The 23756-nt window shown below is 42.2% G+C and overlaps 1 protein-coding gene across 1 annotated transcript in view; it reads left to right on the plus strand.

The window, feature by feature from the left end:
* CDH4 (cadherin 4) overlaps positions 1 to 23756 on the plus strand; it is a 376921-nt gene that overhangs the window by 331606 nt on the left and 21559 nt on the right. Inside the window, exon 8 of the mRNA XM_088528878.1 lies at positions 9558 to 9695. Within this exon, the coding sequence (XP_088385004.1) occupies positions 9558 to 9695 (138 nt within the window). The remainder of the gene's footprint in view (positions 1 to 9557; positions 9696 to 23756) is intronic.

Genomic DNA, 23756 nt, shown 5'->3' on the forward strand with positions numbered 1-23756 from the left:
GAAGCTTTTTCTTTGCATCAGTTTTCAAAAAGTCAAAAATCTACTTTTCCGCATGATCCATTGGAGCCAGCAATGTAGACCAACCACGGCAGTCCAATTTTCTCCAAGGTGCCCATGAGAGGTTTCTTTGGGGCAGAAAACAAGCTTGTGCTTCACCTACATTGTTAATGATGACTGAAGTATTTGCCTACAGGAACTGGAAGGGAATATCCCTCCTAAAGGCAGGGAAACAAAAACAGCTGCATTCCAAGGCCTTGCTCGACAGAAGTCCCCATTAGTGTTTCTGACTTTGCAATCAGACCCAGTTTCCTTTCTAGCAATCCTGTCAATCACGTTCCCGCTCCACAAATCGGCACAACACGACCCTGCCCGACTGCGTAAAACGGCTCTGAGGAGAAACACGGTGGGAGCATCTCACATTAATCTCTTCTCAGTTCTTTGACTGTTTTCCACTAACCTTTCATTCTGCCAAATTTAATTAGATCGGACGTTTTTGCCTACTCCAGCCGGCTCCCGCATGTTTCGGATGTTCCTGTCGATGCGCAGGGGATGGCACATTTGGTACATCACTAACGGGAGCCTTGTGGAGATGCTTGCTCCGAGGGAGGGAATACTGCCCCTCGAGTGACGAGTGACACCCGATGAGTTTCTTTTGCCCGTGCAGTCAATGCACTCCAGATCCCCTTGTGAGGGGATCCCCTTGTGCTCCTGACTTCCAAACCCCGCGGTCCCAGCGCCATCCCTGCCTTGTTGCACAGGGCACTGTGCAGGTATCTAGAGGAAACTGTTTGGAAAGAGGTTTTTGATTTTTGTTTTAGTGGCTGCCTCAATGGGCTTCAGCAACCCAGCTGCTCCTAAAAATAAAGGGGCTGACTCTAGCAGTGGTGCCATGAGCGGGTTATTTGCAGCCTTTCTGCAAAACCCGAGGGGAAGTATAAATTATGAGCAATATTGTGAATATTTATTGACCTACACTGATCGCCTTGATGATCTTTTTCAATCATCCAGCCCCACTGAGCTGAAAGAAGGAGGCAGTTTTACCTGAATTATGAAAGGTTTCTCTTCCTGGCTTTAATCAAGCCAGATACAGCAGAAAACAAATCAGGCCGATAAAAACAGGAGTCAGCCCTACGAGGAAAACAGCTGTAACAGCTAAATGGCTTAAAGCGGAGAAAGTAGGAAAACAGCATGTGGGGCTAATGATGGGTGGTTTTCAGGTTTCAGAATACATTAAGGCATTCTCTCTGTTTATTAAATTGCTCTGGCAGCATTTGACAGCAAAGGTTTTGCAGATTATAAGAGCACAACGGACAGAACTAGGATTTTTTTTCCCCTAAAGCCTGGCCTTTGGGTAATCACTGAGAAGTTACACACTATAAAGAAGAATTCAGTTTGCACAGGTCCAAAGAAGGTCAGCTTTTTAATTTAAAAAAAAAATCTTTCTATTTCTTGAGTAGTTGTTGACTTTCCCTTCTCTGTGGGCTCTGATGGGCATTTTTGGTTTTTCCCTTTTCTCTCTCTCAACCCTGACTACTTTTGTCAGAAAGTGACAGACATAAACTGGAAGCGGCATCAATTTAATGCCGGCATATTTACCGAAGGGCACGTCTCGGCACTGACAGCTGCTGTGTGACCACCTAGATGTCAAGTTTTTGCTTGGCAAAGAAAAGCAGGATGTAATTTCATGCTTTTTCCAAAATTGTCTCGGCCAAAAGTTGGGAAGCTGCTCCTCAGCACTGCTTTCAAGTGCTCTGTAAGATGACCTAGAATTTCTGGGGCAAAAAGTCTGCAAACTATTGACATCAATAGAGTGTGGTGGTAGAGTGGTCTGAGCCGGCTCTGCTGAGATCCTGAGGAAGACTCCGGTCTGCGTCGGCAGCTCGCCGCGAAGGCCACCAGTGATGGGTTCTTGTGCTGTCCTTGTCCACGCTGCACCCAAGTTCTCTGGCAACTAATGGATTTTATTCTCACGATATCACTGTGAGATAAGAAAGTGTTTTCATTTCGTTTTGAAGTGTTATTTTCAATTTCTTTGTGGCACGAAAAAATTAAATGACCTACCAGAGGTCACTTGGGGAATATTTGGGAAAATGCTAAAGAAATCTGGGTTGTCTAACCTGCAGCCCCCAGCCTTAATCACAAACCCTCTCTTTTTTGGCACTGACTCATTGGGTGTAGTCATAATCAAAATATATTATCCATGATTCATCATATCTCTTTTTTAATGAAATGTACTCTCTTTTTTAATGAAATGTACCTATAGCTCATGCCACCTCAGTGACACATCTATCTGTAGTGACAATCAGAAGCATATATTTCATTTTCCATATTCCTCTTCTGTTTCATTGTAGACCTACCTCTGACCTATAATTTTCATTCCCGAACAAGGAGACATAACACATTTCTAATGAGCCTGGGTTCCAGTTTTGTCATTAAATGAGAGAACCATCCAAGATGCTTCTTTGCTGATAGTCAGTCTAAACAGAGAAGACGGTAGTGTCTGGGACTAAAGAGTTCTCATGGTCTTCTAAAACTCATTCAAACAAATTTGGAGTTGATCTTCCTCTTCTTCATGACTTTCATGTCCATCTGTAGTGCCTGGGTAGCCTAAATGGCCTGTGCACATCCCAGGTGCCTTTATGAGAGTCCTCGAGGTATAGAAATGTTAGGTCCATCAGTGGTAGCATCAGTACATGCAACTTTTGCACCTAACACAAGCTATATAGCTCACTGGCTTCTATTTGCTGTTACTATTGCATTCATACTTACCTTCTGAAAAGAGCGCGGCCCTTATTTTCTGTTTGGTACAGGCTTGGTGTCTCATTTACCAGGACTCAGTCAAAAACAAAGAACTTGCAAGGTTACAGCCATGTCATAAAACCTCTGGGAACTAGAAAATACTGTCACAGTCTTAAATACAGGGGCACAGTCTGTTTTTGTGTGAACTTTAAAGAATGAGTTTAATTTTAAAGCACTCTTTCAGAGAGGAAAAGTATTCTTCAGGCTCAAAAGTTTCTCAAGCAGCTAAATTCAAGTTCTGACAGTGTCCTGTGCCCAAAATTCAGCTGAAAAAATGGTGACCTCTGATCCCCGCCCTTTACACCTCATAATCTAGGACAAGTACCAGGTGAAAGGAACCTACTTTGCTATTAACCCTGGATACAGCATTCTCCAAAACATGCTGTTGCCAGAAGTGTTGGCCAGCTGGGGTCAGAGCATGACAAACACTTCGCAGGACATGTTTGGGCTGACTGATTTTTCTTGTTCTTGTGTTTTCCTGTGGTGTTTCCCTTCCTTGGGCAGAGGTTTCTTCTCTGGGATTGCTAACGTGTTCCTCTGCAATGGGGTTTCAGCTTACGTGCTTTTTGAATACCTCTTGAGAACCTAGGTTCAGTGGGTGATTCCTGAGAATTCAAACTCATTCGCCCACAAAAAACAAAGACGAAGGTAGTTGCAATATATGACATTTTAGAGCATTTCTGCTTCTGTTTGATACCCTTCTTCCGATGCACAGCATTGCTGCCATCGGGCATTAAGAAGATGAAAAGATCATGAAAATTCGTCCATGAGGATCAGAAGTCTGTCATAAGAAAATCCTTTTCAAGTTATTTTGATTTGTCTGCTGTTTTCTTCTGTTCTTGTTTTGTTGCTGTTGTTTTCAGTGTTTGCTGGAGCAAAGTCATGACTCACGGTAAAATCAGAAAGGATGAGCAGTTCTGTTCAGCTCTTCTGCCTGGGAGGCTGCAAGGCCGCAGGATCTGCTCTGCACCCAGTGAATGCTGAGAAAGGTTCCACTTTCCCTGAAAAACGCACAAAAACCAGCCGGGGACAAAAGACATTGAACCATTTTGTCTCGCAGTACTAAGAGGCCAAATCGAGCGGCCTTTTTTACCTTCTTTCAATTTATAACATCTCTGGGATAAAAAGATTATATTCACTTTCTTTTGGAGAACTTTTTAACACTTCCTCCTGCTTTTGCACTGGAGCAAAGTTGACTATCACAGCAGCAGTTGTTCTGCTGTCAGAAGCCACCACATACCCAAAAAGCACTAACTAGTCTGGACCAGCCCAGATGTGCACTGGCACGTGGGATTCGATGCCCACCTGGGGAAAGTGATAGATGCTTGTTCTGAAGGGGTTAAACCCAAACCCTAACACATTAAAATAGCTTAAGAGAAAAGGGAGAGCAGGATAAGGTGCAAAATAACACACACTTTCTGGGTCTCAGGTGCCGAGAGGGAAAGTGTTAAAAGTGTAGCTCGGAGTTGCCTGTCAGGTAGCGGTGCACGAGTGAAGCCAGTGCAGTGCAGGTGACAGCCGGGGTCAACACGTGGCCTCGGCACCTTTAGTACTGTCATTTGGCCTGGGTTACACTGATTTATTAAGATTTGTGGAGCACTTCTTGCAGTGCGGTTTTTGTGGGCAAAAACCTTCTTTGCTTTGGCCAGTGATTCAGAGCAAACATTTGAGTTGTTCCCAGAGTGCTTCCTGAGTAAATATTTTCCTTCTCCCCTTTTTATGAGTTGCACGAGCTCAGTGCTGCTGGCAGAAACCCTCCACCGTGCAGAGGGTTAGCAGGAGAAGCTTCTTTCAATTGCATTTAAGTCAGGCTTAGGTGGGAGGTAGGTGCTGTGTGAGCCCAGGATGCGCCCGACCCGGGGACGTATTTTACCCTCCGTGAGCAGCAGAGAAAGGGAATACACTGAACCGCTCTGCACATCCTCCTCTTTCCTAGGCACTGAGTTCTGCTGCACCAGGAACCCACGTGCTCCAACCTGCATGTCAGAGTCCAGGATATTCCCACTGACACCTTTTGAAGGTGAAAACTAGCTTAATTAACACATACCAGTTTCCAGGAGAGCAAACTGTGCATTGCTAGAGGAAGAGCAACCAAGGTGCTGCCACGCTCCGACGTGCTGCCATAGCCAGGAGCAGAGAAAAGAAAATACACCAGGAAAGAACATGCTTTGCTGGGAAAGGAAGCAAATAGAACCCCAGAATTTGCAAATAATCCAGTTGCCTCAGGGCTTTGCTGTTCGGACTCGTGTGGCACAAAGTGACTGGGTTTGTTTTCAAAGCAGGGCCCTGTCTCTGGTCACAGGGGTGTATTTAAATGGTGGTGTATGGTGTACACAGGGGTGTATGTAAATGGTGGGGGTGTATTTGTCTATTCGTTTTCAATTGGACTCTCCTGACCCTCATGCAACATTTATTACCAGCATCTTCATGGGCAGCTGGGTGACCTGAACTATCTTCTTCCAACAAAAGTGAACATCGTAACTCCATTGGCCTGTAAATAAATGATTTAGAAAATAAGGAGGAGGAACATCCCATACCTTTCTCGTTGGCATTCACCACTACTGCTGGAGTGAGGGGAGATGGCCAAACACATAAATATAAAAGAAGATATAAGGATAGCCATGAGAAGAAACTGCAACATTAGATTTTCTATCATCTCCTTTACCAATAGATTTCTAGTCAATGCATCCTACAGCAACATCTTTGTAACCTTATTTGCTTTAACAGTCATGATGCTAAATTTAGCTAGTCATACATTTCTCAGGAAGTGGTAATTAATTGGACAATATTTGTACAGAGCTTTGAAAATGTAGGACCTAATTTTGCAAACCCTTTGTCCATAATGCAGATTAATTTAATCACATAATTACTGCGTTTCTGGACTTTGGCATACAGTTACCCAGTTTGTGTGTGATTTATAATAATTTTATGTGTAAACCAGGAATAGTCGTATTCCTAAAAAAATTGTGTGTGCACATTTGAAAATTGGCATCACAGGTAGCACCTCATTACTACAACTTGATTTAAAAGGCATCTTGCACTTTTAGACCCTATTTCTGAACATGATCTGCTTTTATGTACAACTTCTCAGCAGGAATTTGCACAACTCAGTTGGGTGTTTGGAAGGGTCTCTTGTGTGTCAGTCTCTATCATGACGGAGGGGAGATTTTTGCAATAACTGTAGTTTTGTTTGGGGCAGTTACTGCTTTCTTTGTGACTGTGTAACTTGCTGGCTCGGTGTTACTGATTTGTGTCAAGTCTTACACCACCTTCATATAAACATACTCTGCTATGTGAGCTGAAAGGGGTTTTATTCTTTTCTTCCTCAAAAATTGTTTGTACATAACTAGACCAAAAAGATTTTATACCTAATTTAATTTATTCCTTCAGATATTTTGCTCCCCGGGCCCTACATTAGTTAGTTGCTCCAGCACCTTGCAGCTTCAGCAGTGAAAGACCTACTAATTTCCAGCCTAAATTTATTCATGGCCACTTTATACCCGTGTGTTCTTGTGTCGACACTGTCCTTTGGTTTAAATTGCTCTTTTGCCTTGCCGTGTTGCTGCTGCTGCTGGACCTACAGCAATCGTATCTGCTGTGAGCCTTTCCGTGCTGGCCTATCCAGGCAAGCCCGACCATCCCGTTCCATGCGCAGCCGGGATGTGCCCGGCATCCCCACGAGCCCCTCGCCGTGCCCGCCACATCCCACGGCTGGCAGGAGTGCAGGCCGAGCAGATGTGCCACCGTTCCTTCAATTATTCTTTCTTCCCATCTTCTTTTCCTGCAGAAGCCCTGCGTGTTGTTGGGGTCAGACTAAGAGCTCTGCAATTAGCGAGATTTCTTTTCCCATGCATAAGTAGAGGTAGCAGATTTAATTTTTCTAGCTTAAAGATTTGCTAGGTTTATTAAAACCACTTGCCACTGGCCTTTCCAGTGACTTCCATGGGGCTGGGATTTTAGCTGATGCTCCACTTTGGTGCAGAGACTCAGTCCTTTAATTCCAAAACCTTATCATAAGAGCAAACATATCCTAACTGTTTATCATAACTATTTCATTTCTCTGCTTTGGCCCATTTTTTTGTTTCCATGCAGTAGTTTCTGCCCTTAATATTTAAAATGTGGCTTTTGCTAAAGAAAAAAGAAGAATATGAGAATTATTCTACATGATAAAAACCCCATCAAGAAAATGTCTCTATGCTTGAGGGCATGGGGCTGTTTTTTTTTTTCATTTTTTTAAATGGTCATAATGATAGCAATAATAGTAGGATAACAAACTAAGATGCCCCTGGAGATGTTGTGACAAATTGGAGAGACATGTTGAAATTGAAATTGATTGAATAGTTCAATAAAATCAGCTTAATGCACAAAAGCAAAAAGGTTAGCTAGAGAAAAACAAAAAACCAGTAATTTCCTATCTGTTGGGGTCAATCTGAGTGAAGATGAAATTAGATAGAAACCAAAACAAGATACATCAAGGTGCCACTCTCACATGCCCAGACTGGGTGTTCAGTTGAAATTGGACGTGGATGCCCACTGAGTGCCATAATGGCTTCACAAATCTCCATCTGCTCTCTTGTAGGTGTTTTTCTGTTTTATACAGCTTTACATTCCAATCAAGGTAATGCAAAGTCTCCATTTCAGAGTGCATTATGAATAAGCCTTTTGTGGCTGGTATCAGTTATACATAACCGATTTTGGACATTTACATTTTTGGCTGTGATTGCAATAGACTCTCTTTTACTCTCGTCCTTAAATTCATTTGATTTAACACTGGGCCAAGATACTCAGTGAAGTGCCTTTTGTTAAATAAATGCTACTGCACAGATTAGATTAGTAAGATGGGGTCTCTGCATGCCCACACATGCACAGGCGTGCTGATAGAGTGCATTTTTTATATATAGAACCTCATATTTGTTTGTTTATTTATTTATGGAGCAAAGCAGTGCAATTAACACAAGTTTTAAATGAGATTTTCTCGTGCTCATGCTGCTCTTCTCCAAGGTGATCCATTTCCCAATGAAAAGAGCCCCGCGTAGATGGAGCACGACCTTCCGCAAGGTCTGCGCTCCCTGGAAACAGCTTCTCTGTCTCCTAAATCCCCTGTAAGTGAAGAAGAGGGAAAAGCTAAAGGTAGAGATTGTGTTCATTAATAAAGGTACATCAGCCTTATGATTTGCCTGTGCTTTACAAATAAAGTAATGGGTAGTATCCTTTTGTACGGTAAAAACAGGGGATAATGATAGTTTCCTCTCTCATGTTTTACTACGCAAGGTGACAGGAGACATAACAGAAGTGCATTTCCATAATATATTCTGAATGCAAGGTACTGATGGAGTTTTATGTCTGATGCCATGTCGTTTAGCAGGTTAATACCTGTCAATTAAAAGTCCTGGAATCAAAATAAAGCAAAAATTCAGGAATCAGGGTTATTGCGGCAACTCAGCAAGAATTAAACTATTCACCGCAGTATGAGAATATTTATATAGGAGAACGAGACCTAATTGACCCAATTCTCACATTTTGAAATGTCAAAGGAGCTACATGGAGCATCAGGAGAAGAAAAGCGCGGCTTGTTCTCCGGTGTCTGAGCAGGATGCCAACGCAGTGTGCCGGCAGCTCCGACCAAGCCTTTCCTCCCATTTAACTCCCTTGGCCAGGCTTTGCCTAAAGCTTTTCCTGCATCGCATTTCTGCCTCTACTTCCACATCCCTAAGACCAGCCCTGCATCCCATCCTGCTCCCAGGATTGCACCTGGAGCCTGCCAGGCACCTTCCTCTTCCTTCTCCGGCTCTTCCATGCCCTAAATCAGACTGATTTTGCTGGAACCCTCCTTGGTTCTTTGCACATCGTGTTGGCTGCTCGTATTTCAGGACAGGAGCTGTGCTTTCCCTCCTGCCTGTAAAGTGCCTGCTGTACTAGTAGTGCGATACGTGTAGGCATCAACAGTAAATTCTGTCGATCCACATGAAAATTTATGGTCAAGGCCAGTTTGTAGAAAAGGAGACTTTTCTCAGTGCAGGCAGATATTCATAAGTAAAGAGGCATCCCAGGGAGATTTACACACATGCAAGCTGAGATGTTGCTCTCTCCTATTTTATTTTATTCAAATGTATTTTCTGGCTGCATTGACATGCAGCATAAGTGTCTTTTATAAGAGCTTTAATGTCTGATATTTTGGCTTTTTTCTTTGATAGCCAAGTTGGTTGGGACATTCAGGAATTTAAAATAGTTCAACTGAGCTTTTGTCTATTGTATTTGAAATTCTTTTTCATACTGGACTTTCAGGATTGAAACATGGGGAGTATTGTAAGCATCAGAATGCTTTCTGGGCATCAAACTGCATGAGCAGAGCTAGCTGAAAGACTGCTAGGCAACGTTGCTAGCAATTTATGAGTGCTTTGCTTTTGGTGATGTTTTCAGTGAAAACAAATTAGTCATTTTTTTAAACAATTTGCAGAAGATGGAAACTAATGTAGATAAAAATGCTTAAAAGCTGGCCATAAAGTCTTCTTCAGCCAAAGATTTTTGCTGTAATGTTTGTATTTCATGTAAAACAGGTGATACCACCGTTCTATGCAAAAATACCTTCTAGAATATGATAAACAATTTTATCTGTCTTTGCCATTAACATTTTGAATCTGAGTAACTTTTTAGTCTGCCTTAAGATTGCACTTGTATAGAGGGGGAAAGCGAGATTTTTTTTTTACCAAATTCGTTTTAGTTCCTCTTCTTTTTCTTTCCTTTTTGTATTTTTCCAGAAAGTTCAGCAGTATATAGTCATCGTTCAAGCCACGGATATGGAAGGAAATCTTAACTACGGTCTCTCGAACACGGCAACCGCGATCATCACGGTGACGGACGTGAATGACAACCCGCCCGAGTTCACCACGAGCACCGTAAGTCCCGCCGCGCGCACAGCCGCACGAGGTGTCTGCGCTGTTCGTGTCAACCGTCTCTCTTGGCTGCTTCATCAGGCAGCAGGAACTTGAAAAATAACTGTGGAGCAAGGACTTTTAGGAAAAAAACAGGGAAAAAAGAAAAATGATTAATGAACTAACAAAACTCTTTGGCGACCAATTTCGCTGAGGTACTAAAGGAGCTAAAATAATGGGGCAAACAGACTATGTCTGATTGCACCAAAGAGGATACAGTTGTTTCACAGCAATTGGTTGTGGACATATCCGAGTTATTATTACTTATGAGCAAGATCCTGAGCAGTAGGAGATTTGGGGAGTTTAGTATCCTGGGTACAATTTCAAAGAAGCAGTAAATACTCTAAATGGTAATGGTTATTCAGTAAAATTTATATTTCACTGATAGCTGTAACAGATGTATTTGTGTGCACCAGCAGTAAATGTGTAGGCATACTTCAGTACATGTGTTTTTAATCAGCTTAAGATCTTTCTTATGTGAGTACAATATTTCTCTCTTCCATTCTCATGTGCTCCAAGTCTTTATCATTGGGGAAGAAGGAGAGGGGGAAAAAAAAGGTTACAAATGACAAACTCTTGAGCTGATGAAGGTGATTATGAAAAGACAGGACATGAAATGATGTGGGCTGTTTCTTTGCAGCCGCATAATCCATAGAAGTAGAGCGTCCTAAATGTGAATGATACTTTTATAAATCATAAAAGAGGGATCTATATGATGATAAATGATAAATCACTGGGTATCCACAGTCCTTATTTATATAAAGGTTAACAAGGAAAGGGAAATGATGTATTTAAAACTGCTACCAAACCTCTAAAAATACGGAAAGTCAAACTGAAAGTCAAACTGCATTATGTTCGTGTCACTGAATATCTCTTCAGAAATATGCTATTACGTACGTTACTCCAAATTTTCATCCCATGTTAAAGGTTATACAAGTCTTTATTCCTATAGTGACAGATTTTGCCTTGGTTATGCCCTTCATATCAAAGAATATTCAATAGGACTCAAGGAAATGGTTGAAAACCCAACTTATACCCCATGGCTCAGACTAGTCCTGTGCCCAGTGCGGGATGAGGGTCCTTCCCGATGGCATCGGGGCCCTGGGCTCTGTCTTGGGACGTGCCGGTTCCTGAGCACTGCCAGCACCTTGGATCTAGATTCTCAGAAAGAGGGAAGACCTAAATTCATCCCAAATCAGACACAAAAGGGCATTTGCAGATTGGGACCTCAATGCTCTTCGTCTGGATTGCTCTTCCAGAGGGTTTAGCTTGCATTTTACAACCACACATGTGCTCCGTAGCTCTTGCAGTGCCTTCACTGAGCTTTTCATTCTAAGTTGTTGTTAAGTATCTCACAAAGCATGACACATACAGTTCTGGAGACACATCTAAATCTGATAGGAGCCTTGGTCTGTATGGTGTTTTCTCCTGCCAGCTCGGGATAATCCTCTGTCTTGAAAATTTTGTAGTGGTTGGTCCAAGTCTCCAAGCCATGGTACCTTCTACCATGGCAGCGATCCATCTGTGTGCCCCAGATCTGGAGGGGCCTGTTTTGTGCCAGGTAAATCTTCATTAGCCTTCACGTGAGTGAAAAAGTAATGACATCTAGTGGCCATGTCATTTAAGCACAGGTTCCTTGGGGTGGCCCTGGTTTCCTGGTCCTTGTCCCCAGATGGAGCTGGGATGGGAGGCTGGAGATGCAGCACTGGGATGGCTGCGTTGGATTGGGCACATGCTCCCGCCAGGACCTTCCAGGGGTGTGGTATATTTTTAACTCTTCCACATTTTCCTAATGTGAAAATGTGGGATCGGAGGGAAGGTGAGATCATGCAAATTTGAATCATGATAAATGGATCAGAAAATGCTACTCTTCCTCTAAGCAGGGTTGATGTTTTCCATTATTTCTCTAATTTCAATCACTGAAGAAGAATTTTTGCAAGGGTCAAAGGGCTTTATATAGTAGCACGTGGGACTTTAAAGATTTGAAACCCAAGGACATTTTCCAGTATTGTTTTCTGGTTCTATGGAAACAACTATCTTTCATATACTCCCAGGTATAGCCAGGATACAATTTTACGTGAGTATGAATATAATATAGTTTTTCCTGTGACGGGCATAAAGAACAGCATCAGGCTAATCAGTCTCTCTAAAACTAAGCTAAATCTTCTCATTCTCCCCAAATAGTCTGGTCTGCATTTTAACACCTTTAGAAAATAGCAAAAAAAATATTTCCAAGAAACCCAGAGCTCCTTAGAGGGTAAGAAAAAAAGGTTCTCTTTAAAGATTAGGAGCTGTTGGAGGGATGCAGTATATTGCTGTTTAAAATACTTCTGTATTGAAATGCCCTTGTAAAAACAAAGTAGGCTGAACAACTGAAATAATGGTTTGCTTTTGGAAAGTTGCCAGGTGAAAGGAGCAATACTCAAACACAGGAACACACACACCCTATCGAGTGCCTAAATTACCGGCCGTTCAATCAGGGTGGGTTTAGACTTAGTAGTTTCTGGATATGAATGTAGCTCAGGAGGACACCGCACCATGCTGGTGTCACCGCTCATGTGTTGAGCAGCAGGAATTAATGTTACTGTGTAAAACTTAACAACTGGACAACAGAGGAAAAAGCAGCCACTGGGAGGGACAATCATGTCCAATGGTCTCCGAAGTCAGGCACCGCGCTCGTCCGTCAGGCTGATGAGACAACGTGCGTGGAGCAAATGAAAGCTCACGCACGGGGGGACGGTGGTGCCAAAATTGCCCGTCGAGGGTTGTGGATGACCTGTGGAGACATTTTCGTTAACAGGCATCCAAAATATTAGATTTTCCTGTGAAAAAAATTCAGTGCTAGATGAGAAATGAAAAAGGAGCAATAAAAGCACAGGAAGATCCTTAAATGTACCAACTGTAGGTAGTCCAATAAAACTCGGAAATGATTGTTTGCTAACATGACAGTGGATCAATATGTTTTTCATATTCTTTAGTACCTCACTTGCAAGCATGGGGAAGGATCCTGTACAATAACAGGAGAATAAGAAACTCTTCAGAAACAAAGGGTTCTGAAATTATATATTTTTTAAAATCACAGATTTTTAAATCTGTGATCTCTAGAGGAGCTGTTTCTCTAGAGGAAACAGAATTTTCAGCTAAAGTCAGCTCTAAGTCTCCACACAGAGTCAGCACAATCTCTGTGCACGGAGAGGCCACGGTCAGGCTGGGATTTTCCGCATCCAGCTCTCCGGCTCTGGGACACAGCAGGGATGCAGAGACCTCCTCCAACCTTTCGTGCTGGGAATATGCCCTATTTGATGGGCAAATGTGCTATTTGATGGTGCTGAGAAGCATCAGAGAGAGCCACTAGTGGTGAAATGTCCCAGGAGATAAGACATCCAAGCAGTAAACGAGCCCATCTACACAAGAAGAGCAAAGTGTGAAACATTGTCAGCGTCACAAGAAGAGCAAAGTGTGAAACATTGTCAGCGTCACAGACTGCTATTTGGAGCAATTTTGATGATTTAGTGTAGGGCTGTGGCCCGGGGGACATTCTCCTGGTTGGCTAAGGGTCTGAGCAACCCTCATCACTGGGTATAAAACCATGGAGTTTTGACTGGACTATTTTACAAAGGTCTTATAGGAAGTTTTATTAGAAAACTGGCCCAAAGGCTGTTTCAAAATACTGGAATCAGCATTATCAACCTGCCCTCTGTTATCCAAAATCCCAATTATTCCTAACAGGGTCGTGTCCTCCCACATTTCTTATGTGAAAATTCCTCTGCCCCCCCAAAATGTTTATCTGCTGTGCACAGATGAGTTGAAGGCTTTTTTTCCATATTAATATAGATCTGTAGCCGAGTCGCTGTCCAGATGCTCACCTCAGATAGAGAGGCACGCACCAAAATTAATATCAGTGTTTCAGAGATTAGAAGTCAGCCGAGACACAACAGTGCAGCTGGTCTCAGGTGGGGCTCGGGGCAAGGTGGAGGCTCTTCTTTGCTCTCTGAGGAGCTACCTTTAATTCCAGAGCAATCTTTGGCTCCTCTCAAGCAGGATGCCCTTTCCAGCCTGACCCACGATACTGTTAATAGCCATCCGAGGGTTTCCACTTTATCTGAGGAAATGCATAATCAGAGGGGAGGAGAAGTAAAAGAAATCCATGCCTACACTTGACTCATATAAAGTCTATTTTTATCGTATTCAATCAGGAACAATCAGGCGCAGAGAGGAGACGCAGATGAATTTGCATGATCAGACTTCTGTGTCTTAAATGTTAATTAAAAGTTATTTTAAATTTGCCTACTGTGCAGAACTTGTTTTTATAGTAGCCCATGCAAGGGAAATATTATTTTGCAGGACTGAAGTGCTCATGATTAGTTGAGCTTGTGGGTTCTTGGGAAAACCTGCCTGGCAATCAACCTTTCCTTTAAAAAAAATGAAAGAAAAGGGGAAAAAAAAAAAGAAAAAGAAAACTGGGCTATTCAAGTTCTTTAAGCTCCTGAGCCTTAGGAGGTCTTATTTAAAGCTACTTTAAAATTTGCCCTTTGGCACTGCTTTGAGAATCTCCTCTTCCGAGGCTGAATCCTGTGGAACATATTTTAAAGAGGCAGCTCGAGGAGCGTTTCTGGCAAATGACTGCAAACTCCAAGCAAAAGCGCTGCCGCAGAATAACCTCAGCCTAGGTAGATGCTCTTCTACTAGGAGAAGACCTTCGGGAATGGCAGTTCCTATTCCAGTTTCTTTCTTTTGCCCAAATTTGTATATAGTAATCCAGATGAGGTTGATGTTGTCTTGAACAAGAGAACTGGTATTTTGAGGGTTCCTATTTGCCTTTTTCCCATGGGCTACAGTCCCTTGGGTCTACTTGCTCTGCAGACTGTCCAAAATGCTGTACAAGCAAGCAAGCATATGCCAAACTTTTATTCCTTACTCTGAATTTGTTCTCAGTGTTTGAGGACAAGAGACAGCTGTGCATCAGGCAGGGAAAGAGAACAGCTTCCCAACGTTGCAGAAAGTACTTGAGCTGTGAAAATATGGTAACTTTTTTTGCAAGTAGCGAGGATTTGGGTGAATGCTTCACCTGGCCTCTAACTGCCTGAGTCGAATCCTGCTGAGCTGCGTTTCTACCAGTGAGCTCAAAAAAGCAAATGTCAGGAAAAAGCCTCAGCTTTTCAGTCAGACTGGCGAATAGTGACTTCGAAATGGCTACGATGCAAAAATGTAAATAGGCCTCGTTTTGGGAGAGGGTCTGTAATGGTCATAGGAAACCAAAGCCAGAAACCAAGCGATCTCACTAGTGGTTTGGGGTTTCTTAAGCACATTTACAGCCAGATGTATCAAAGAAGCATTCAGCACGTGTGAGCATTATGAGAAATCCCTTCTACCTGCATGTGAATGTTTTACAAATTAATTTTAGGCTGTGAAGGGAGAAGCCACCAGGAATAGGGCTTTAATAGACTCCTACAGACAGAAAAATTCCCATGGAGAAGAATAACTATCAAGGACTGTCCTCAAAAGAGCTCTTAACCCAGATGGTCTAAGAAAAATCATTGGAAGTGGATGGTTGCTCCCTTTTGGGTTCTGGGCACATGTCCAGAGTTGGAAAAAGCAGGGGCTTATCTGAAGTTTCAGATACTTACATAGTTGTAAAATAGTCCCTTTGCCCATTCACAGCACTGTCCCTGTCATTACACTTGGTGGTTCAAAATCTCTGTAATGACATTTGAGTATTGATTAGCCTGGGCTCCATAGTGTTTTAAAATCATTGAAATGCCCTGCCATAATTCTTAGGGCAGTTGTCACAAGATCCAGGTGGCCAATGTGCATCAGAGCTGGCAAGGGAAAAACCCTTGTCCCAGTGTGAGAGCCTTTACAGGACTGTGTTATTCTACCTCTAAAAACACACCCAGGAGCCCTGTACAATCCTGTGGGCAGGATTTAGGGCTTGAAATCAACTATGCCTTCATGGAAAGTCCCAGGTGAGTGTGCTCTCTTGCTCATTTTCCAGTCAAAATGAGGCTGAACCACACTGCACAGTAAAACTCAGATGGTTATAGAGCTGTCAGCTTTTAAACTGGATAAATTATTATATTCAAGTGACTCCAATATGCCCGGTAGTGTTTGGGTAAGTGAGCCTCTACCTAATTCTGTGTGCATTCCAATTAAATATATAGTCGGTGAAGTCTAGAGACTGCAAATCAGTTTGGTTTGCCTAAATAAGGATTCATTGTTTATAAATTGAAATGGGCTTCCCACCTTTCATTATATTGCAGGTTCTGATGAAAACCTCTGTCATAAGCAATGAATTAGAATAAGGATGTTAGGTCAAGAAGAAGCAGTAATAAATAGAGCAAGTGCAAAAACTGTGTTTTCTTGCCTGCTTGCCTCAGCCTTGCCGAGGACTCTCCACGCTAATGCCACGCGGATTTGCTGCCACAGGCAAGCAGATTAGCCTTCGTTAGCATCTTTATTTACATCTTGATGGAAATTATTTACATCTTGATCTGTCTTTGGAATCAAACTGGCCTGTGCGAGAGAGGGAAGGCGCAGCTGGATCTGGATCTTTACCTAAACACCGAGTCTGTCCAGCAAGGCCTCAGGCCTGTGAAGCCTCCACAGTTTGGAGTCTCAGGAGGCCCTTTCAAGGCAGTCTTATGGAAAGCAGGGTGGCTCGTACTCCCTTGCAGACACTCCGCTTTAGCCCTTTATTTTATCACCCCTTTTATTTAAACAAAAGTCATTTCTAACTTTATGATTAAAAAAGTAGTTGTTCATGTCTTAAGGAAGAGCCTCTCTTCTGCCATTTCTATTCGGTCTTTACACCTGTGGAAGGGATGAAATACATCCAAGGCTGTTGATGTGCTGGTCAGGACTGCAGGATGGATAGGAAGATACAAAGATACACATATACATATATACAAAGTTGGATACCTAGATACATAGATACGAAGTAGACGTAGACATTGGTATAATGCAAACAGCCGTCAAAAAATACACAAATCCCTGCTCCAAAATAAGCTGTAGTTATATGAATTACTCCACTGCTTGTGAGTCTGTGTATTTATTTATTAAAACTACAAGGGGTCTACTTGATAGAAGTCTCTTACTAATAGCCACCATTAATCAAAACCTAAATTTACAGTAGCTTCCGCTTTGTTTATTTCCTTTCAGTACGTTCATTTCCACATTATCACTAAATTAATCATCTACAGTGTTTTAAACCAACTGCTATTCGGTGAAGCAGCTCTGGTTCCTCTCCATTACACTGAGCATTAGTTATCAAGGCGTAGTTCAAGGCTCTGTTTAGCCTGATTCTGTCCTGTATCTAATTGAAATCAGCAAGATCGTTCTTTGTAAATGGGTCAGTCACACAGAAAAAAACATCAAATGTAATCTTGAGATTGCGAAAGAAAGAAGAAAGAACATAATTTTATTTCTCTTCATTGATACCTGCCTGGTGGTTAAAGAAAGGATTAAAATGAGGTCATTAAACTTTCCTTGGAGACAAACCCCAGACCTCAGTGGTAATATGATTAATCAAATATAAAAGTGAAGCTACCCTGAATGAATAACTCATTTTTATAAAATATCTAATTACTGAAACGTCGTCTGCTGCAGAAAAAGAAGGAGGGGAAATTAATTGCAATAACAATTCAAGAAGATAAAGTTTTCCTGAATTAGGTCTACACAAGAAGCTAAATTGAGTTGATTAAGTAATTTTGGTCTCAGGAACACCCTTGATGGAAGTTAGTAGTAATGAATTTTTCAGACTTCAGAGTTTAAAATTGCCAAAGACCAGTGCATTTAAAATATGGGGGCGATAGTTTCATTACAGATTTCAATATTCTGTCACACACACGCGCGAAAAAAGGGAACATTGAAAGAAAAAAAAAGCTCTATCAGTGTCTCTCAGATTGGACACATGTAGGGCTTGGTTTAAAATCAAGACTAATGCAACCTTGTCTTTCGCTCCTGGAGAGCTCAGTCCGTGCCCGTTATTGCTGCTCCAGCAGCCGCAAGGTTGAGCCCAGGGACCTTCCTGCTTCTCCCATAGCAGCTTTGCTGAAATGCCACAATTTTGACCCAGCAGCCGTGTCCCAGCCACGTGCCCACCTGCAAGGACAGTCCTGAGCGCTCGGGGGTGGCTCGATGATGGGATGAGTGGCACGTCCGCCTCCATCGCCAGCCCCATTCCAACGCTCCGTAACGCGTCTTGGCTCCGTAACGCCGGGTCCCGGCACCTGCCGTGTTAAGCTGGGTCATGCAGTCAGTTTAATTTTGTCAGGATTGGGGTAAAACAGCATGCTGGCGAGAACATGCTCGTGCACACAGGGTCATACCACGTATCCGCTCTCCTGTCGCCTTCCCGTAACCCATTTGTCATGAGCCATTTCATTTGCAACATCTGGCAGTGTTATATCTCCTAGCGTGATGTCTCATTTAACAGTGACTTCTCTCCTCTTTTTCCTTCTCGACTTAATATATATGGGATCTGGAGAGAGAAGGCTGCAAACCACAGGCTCAGAGCAGACCTTATGTAACAGCGTGGAGGGAATGGAAATGCCCAGTGCAAAAGACGTGCTGGAAAACTTGAGTTACACGTGTGCAACGAGACGTGACACATCCAGATGTTGCTGATGAAATGTCCATAGTTAAGTAGAATGTCCAGAGTAAAATGCCCACCCTTGCTGCACTGTGATGTGCTGTGATGGGGATAAAGTGGTCCCCATCCTCCTGATGTATGTCTGCGTGGGAGACACCGTTCCCATAAAACGTGGTGCACTCACCTGCTTTCAAGGAGAACATCATCTATTAATGCTCATATATCTACCTGCTGCAGCATTTCTTCTGTAACACCTAGCTGGAGCATTTCTCTCAAACTAGGAGAGTTTATGAACTCTCTGCATTTGCATCCATGCTTAGGATCCTAATGCTCCAGCGAAATGTCATTAAGCACACTATGAAATCTTCAGTGACAGACTATAAAAAAGAAGAAAAAAAAAAGAGACTTAGCAAAGGATTTAGCAGTACTGGGAGTTTTCTCTTATCAAATATGACTAACTGTCCAGGACGCCTTAACACCTCTGGTTATAGAAGAAAGGGTCAGGATGCTGCATGCAGCCAGAACTAGAAATATGGAGATTTCATGTGGTTTTAAAGATTTTGCATTGTTTTTTTTAAGCATGGAGGAATTTTTCAAACCCTTCAGCTCAGTGCAATTGTGTTTTAATTGCTAAGAAGCATTGCTGAAGCAATAATGTTTTCCTTCCACAGTGCGGCCCAGGGTACCTCACATCTCAATGCTGGGATATTCAGTTGCAGAACCCTTCAAACGCTCCCTTTCCCAAATATCTGTCTTCAGATCCCAGAGGCACTCGAGCAGCTTTTATATGCTTTAAAATCGGAAAAAATTAAATTAAAAACTCATTACGTGAAGTGGGCAGTTAATAAGAAAAATCCTAAAGCAGATTCATCAGCTTAAGGCCCTTTCTGTATGAAACTTTATTACATTTCAGGCTCTTTGGTACATGTTTCACCACGAAACCACAGGGGAAGGTTTTGCTGGCTACGGACTTGTGCTCTGTCACACACGTTTTGTTGTTCTTGCTGGTTCACATGAAAAACAGGTCACTGGGGGCCACGCTGGCGAGCAGGCTCATCCTCCCCGGACCGCATCGGTGCATCGGTATAGAGAGAAATGCAACTTTCTTCAAGAATAAAGCCTTGATAAGAATTAAAGAATAAGGCGTTGCAGGCAGTTCCAGACATTTTCAAATCTTTGCCTTTCTTTAAGAGTTAACATTGCTAATTACAGCTGACGATCAAATAGGCAGTGGGAATGTATCAGTTGCCTTCTCCCACTGTTTGTTCTGTAGGCAAGAAACAAAGGTATGTTAGACAAGAGAGCAAATGAAATGTTCAAAGGATTCGTGTCGAAAACCTGAAAATAAAAGGCTGTGCTATCAGATCAGAATTTTAACATATACTGTTTGCATTGGCTCCTGTGATAAAATCTTTTATTGTTGAGTATAACCGTTGTTAAAGGTCACCGTTGCAAAGGCTACATCATTTAGACGAGATGAGATCCCATTTTGGATAAATTCACAATTTTTCTTCCTAACAAGGAGATAGTATCAGGATTTGAATGTACAAGAGTGCCGGGTTACAGATTAAAGGCTTTTGTGTTCTAGAAACCACACTATGCCAGATTTCATGAGTTTCAGTGAGACATGCAAGTCCCCAAAGTCAAGTAGGTTGATTAAAGTGGTTCTTTATAGCCTTTGAAATACAGATAAAGTACATCTTTCCTGCACGGGGTTAATGTAGATTTTTTTTTCTTGCCAAGACTATATTCCTTTCCAAGGACGTAATTTTAATCTCTTCTTAAACCTTTCATATGAATGTCGTAAAAAGCTTCTTTGTGTTGTAATGCATTTTTATAAAATACCTAGATTTCTATGCAAACTTCAAATCTCATTTCATAAGATATATTTATCTGGAAATAGTTATCTTGCAGCAAAGTAGTACTTCATGTCATGATTTCAAGGCATCTTTTCATTCCGTCACAAGAATATAACATCTGATAGTGAAAAAATTAGTGCTCATTGTCAGATTTGCAAACTCCTTTTTTTTAATATCCTTTTACCTTTATGTCTCTTTTCTCTGAACTCCTGGCAAGTTCTCTGAGAGACTTTGGACCAAGGTTAAGGCTAGATCTGCATGTTTCTTTCTTGAACCTCTGAAACAAGAGGATTTTCTGTTACCGGTTCTGGAAGAACAATATTCTTCTTCTCTTTTATTTCATTGTCTCCTTATTCCAAGAGTAAATCTTGCATCTTAATCCAAACTAGCTATTACTTGAGATTTTGAGAAATAATGACTGTAAAGAGCAAAGCCCGCAGTAGTTGTCATCAGCTGCAGGAACAAAACAGACGCTGCCTGCACCCCGACATAAAATGAGCTTTGGAAGAGGAGAAGTTCCAGCTTTTTGCTGTTTTTCCGCCACATCCTGCCAAGGAAGGAAATCAGCAGCGAAGGGGCTTGCTTGAGGTTGCTAGCTGGAAAAAAGGCAAGCAAGGCTTCGGAGAGCTGCGTACGGAGGGAGCGTGGCCACGTTCGAGCGCACAGGAGAGTGAATAGTTCTTTAATAAAACATGATAAAGAAATAAGCATTTCCAAACGTGATTTGCACACAAAACAGGACTGACTTTGTGTATTAGGAGAAATCTTTTCTTTTTGCAATGTGGAGATTCGAGCGAGCTGGTGATTGAGCTCTGGTGCGCAACGGTGCGGGTGGAGATCCAGTGTTTCACTGAGAGCCAAAGCTGACCCGGACCACTTGGATTGGGTAGGATAACTTACAGACCTAGTGCAGTCATCCATACAGCAAATGATATTGGAAATTAAAGGTCAGAGAATTGATGGTAAGGCTTAAGAAAACAACAATTAGGCTGCTAGGAAGAAAAGCTAAATTACCGGTAGTAGGAGTAGAAAAAAAATAGAGAATTATTGATCTAAATATCAAGTCGGCAGATACACAGAGTACAATCTAGAGGTTTTTTTTACACCTCTGGGCTTGTTCAGCTCCCACAATAAAAAATGCAGGCCTATAAAGATGGAATAAGAAGCAATCAATTAGGATGGCATTTGCTTGTTCTATGTTGCAGCTGGGCAGGCACATCACAATTAATGATTTATTAGGAGATTTTTGCCTTTTTTTCCCATTTACACAGATTGCTGCAACCAGACTGCAGTTGTTTATTAATTTGCTCTCTATTCAAGCATCTTTGTTAAATATTGGGTGGAAAGGGGGTAAACATTTGGCTTGCTTGCCAGCACTTCATTGGGAGTACACCCTTAAGCATGGAAAAGCTGTGATTTGCTGTAAATTCAGGGTGTGTGGCTGCTCATGCCATTTACATGGGCAAATGCAGCCCGACTTGCTTGTTTGCACCCTGATTTCTCCTTACTTGGGGCACCTAGAGAGAACACACGGTGCTTTGCAGCAACCATGGTTGCTCTGGGTCCTCTAAGTGAACAGAGATGCCCTTATTCTCCCTAGGAAATCCTTACTGGTCAGAATACTCTATTTGTCTGGGTAATCCAGCCTCCATAAACTGCTTCTGCCTGTAACAAATTCTGCATCATCACCATTAGTAAGACTTACAGATAACGCCAAGACCTTTCTTGCAGACAGGCATAGGACAAGTCTTTCCTTTCACAGCTGGTTATGAAAAATGGCTAAAAAAAGTATGAACACAGGAAAAAAAAATAAAAGGAGCTCTCTTTAGAAATAAGCCTGAGTAATTATCTTTGTGTTCATCCATCTCAATTCAGCACCTCCTTAGGAGTGGCTGCACGAGCTAATTGGTTTTACTCCGCGGCTGCCTGGGCCAGGCTCTGGATTTATGGCACTCCGGAAAGTCACTGTGTGGATTCATCATTTGTCCCCTACGTCAATCCCTTTTGCTTTCTGAGTGATGTTTGTGCACATGTTGATATGCTGTCGGGAAGCAGGGGAGACAAAAGGCTCTGAGTTAAATGATTTTAGTATAATGCAATGCCACTTGAAAATTCAAATTATTATTACCTTTTCAGCAAGATGTGACTTCAAACAGGCTCGGTCTAGAGGAATAAGAGAAGTGCTTCCTCACACATGCCTTTATGGGAAGGGGAAGCATTAAGACCTTTTGGAATTTAAAAATTTACGAAGATGGCAGGTTCAGAACCAGTGCAAATCTCCAAAAGGAGACAGAGTTTACAATCATCAGCCCTCAAACTACTTGTGAATGGTCTTAAAAAAGCACTCTAGAAATTACAGACTTCAAATGCAACAATTGAAAGTGAAGTTAAATAAATTACATAGGAATACGACTAAATGCTACACGTATGGGTCAAGCACTGCCTTATCAATCTTCTGTTTATTCCAGCAGCTCCTCCGCTGCCATTGTTTTACCTTGTTTGAATAGATAATACTCCTTTTTATTTGCAAATCAATTGTAATCTTATGAAAAAAAACTTACAGCATGGGGAATGCTGTAAAGCAGCAGGGTAGAAGATGGCAATTGTTCATTATCCTCAATTACTGCAGGGTTAGGGAGGGAGGGACATTAAAGACTGTGCTTAGCTTCAAGCTGCCATCCTTCCGTTAGTAGATGTAATTTAATGTCATTACTTAATTTTATTAAAGGTAAAGACAACTGTGGACAATGCATGTTACAGCATTTACTTAATATTAATGGTGCTGGGGGAGTCTTAGAAGGAAAGTGGGACCAGGGTTTGGATTCCCGGTCGCTGCTGATGCGGCGCTGATAAAAGGTATTCTCTTCTTCCTGCTTTATCTCTCAAGATTTGCTCCTTAACAAGCATGTCTTTGTACAGGTCCTTTGATTTCTGCCTAGCTCTTCTCTTCTCATCAGATAGATAAATATTTGGCCTCACATGCATAGCAGATAAAACCCACCGACAGCCCTCGGTGCCAATCGTTTCCTAATTGTGCCCGGTAGGCAGCACCCCGAGGAGCTCCTGGTGTGCTCGGTCTATGCACAGCTCTGGAATTTTTCTCCTAATGGAAAAGCATCCAATGGCTGCGGTGAACTTCCCTCAACCTCACCTTTGTGGCATCAGAATTTTCCCTGGATTACAGGGTTTTCCCTGTAACCTAAACTCCTTGGCAGCACCTGGGTTATAAGCTCCCAAATGGATTCAGCAGCTTGCAGGACTAGTGTTCTTAAAAGTCTTAAATACAGCTGGTGAGAATTAGCTGAATGAGCTAATTCTGTTGGGCTCTGCAAGAGATCAGTCTCACGATAGCGGACAAAACTGTAGTCATACTCGACATTTGAGACGATAGCTGCAAAAAATGCTTAATTCCTTTGGAAGTACAGCAAATATGATAGTTGTTAGCAGTGCAGTCATCTCCTGGAAGAAACTGGGAGCCCATCAGGTTGTCATCACTGACATGATGTACAAAATTAATCTAATCTAATGGGCGGTAACTCGTGTGGATTTAGTGCGAGACGATCCTGCTTAACTAAT

This window comes from Tinamus guttatus, unplaced genomic scaffold, assembly GCF_059628265.1.
Source record: "Tinamus guttatus ecotype Peru unplaced genomic scaffold, ASM5962826v1 Tinamus_guttatus_pri_ptg000027l, whole genome shotgun sequence".
NCBI classification, from domain to species: domain Eukaryota; kingdom Metazoa; phylum Chordata; class Aves; order Tinamiformes; family Tinamidae; genus Tinamus; species Tinamus guttatus.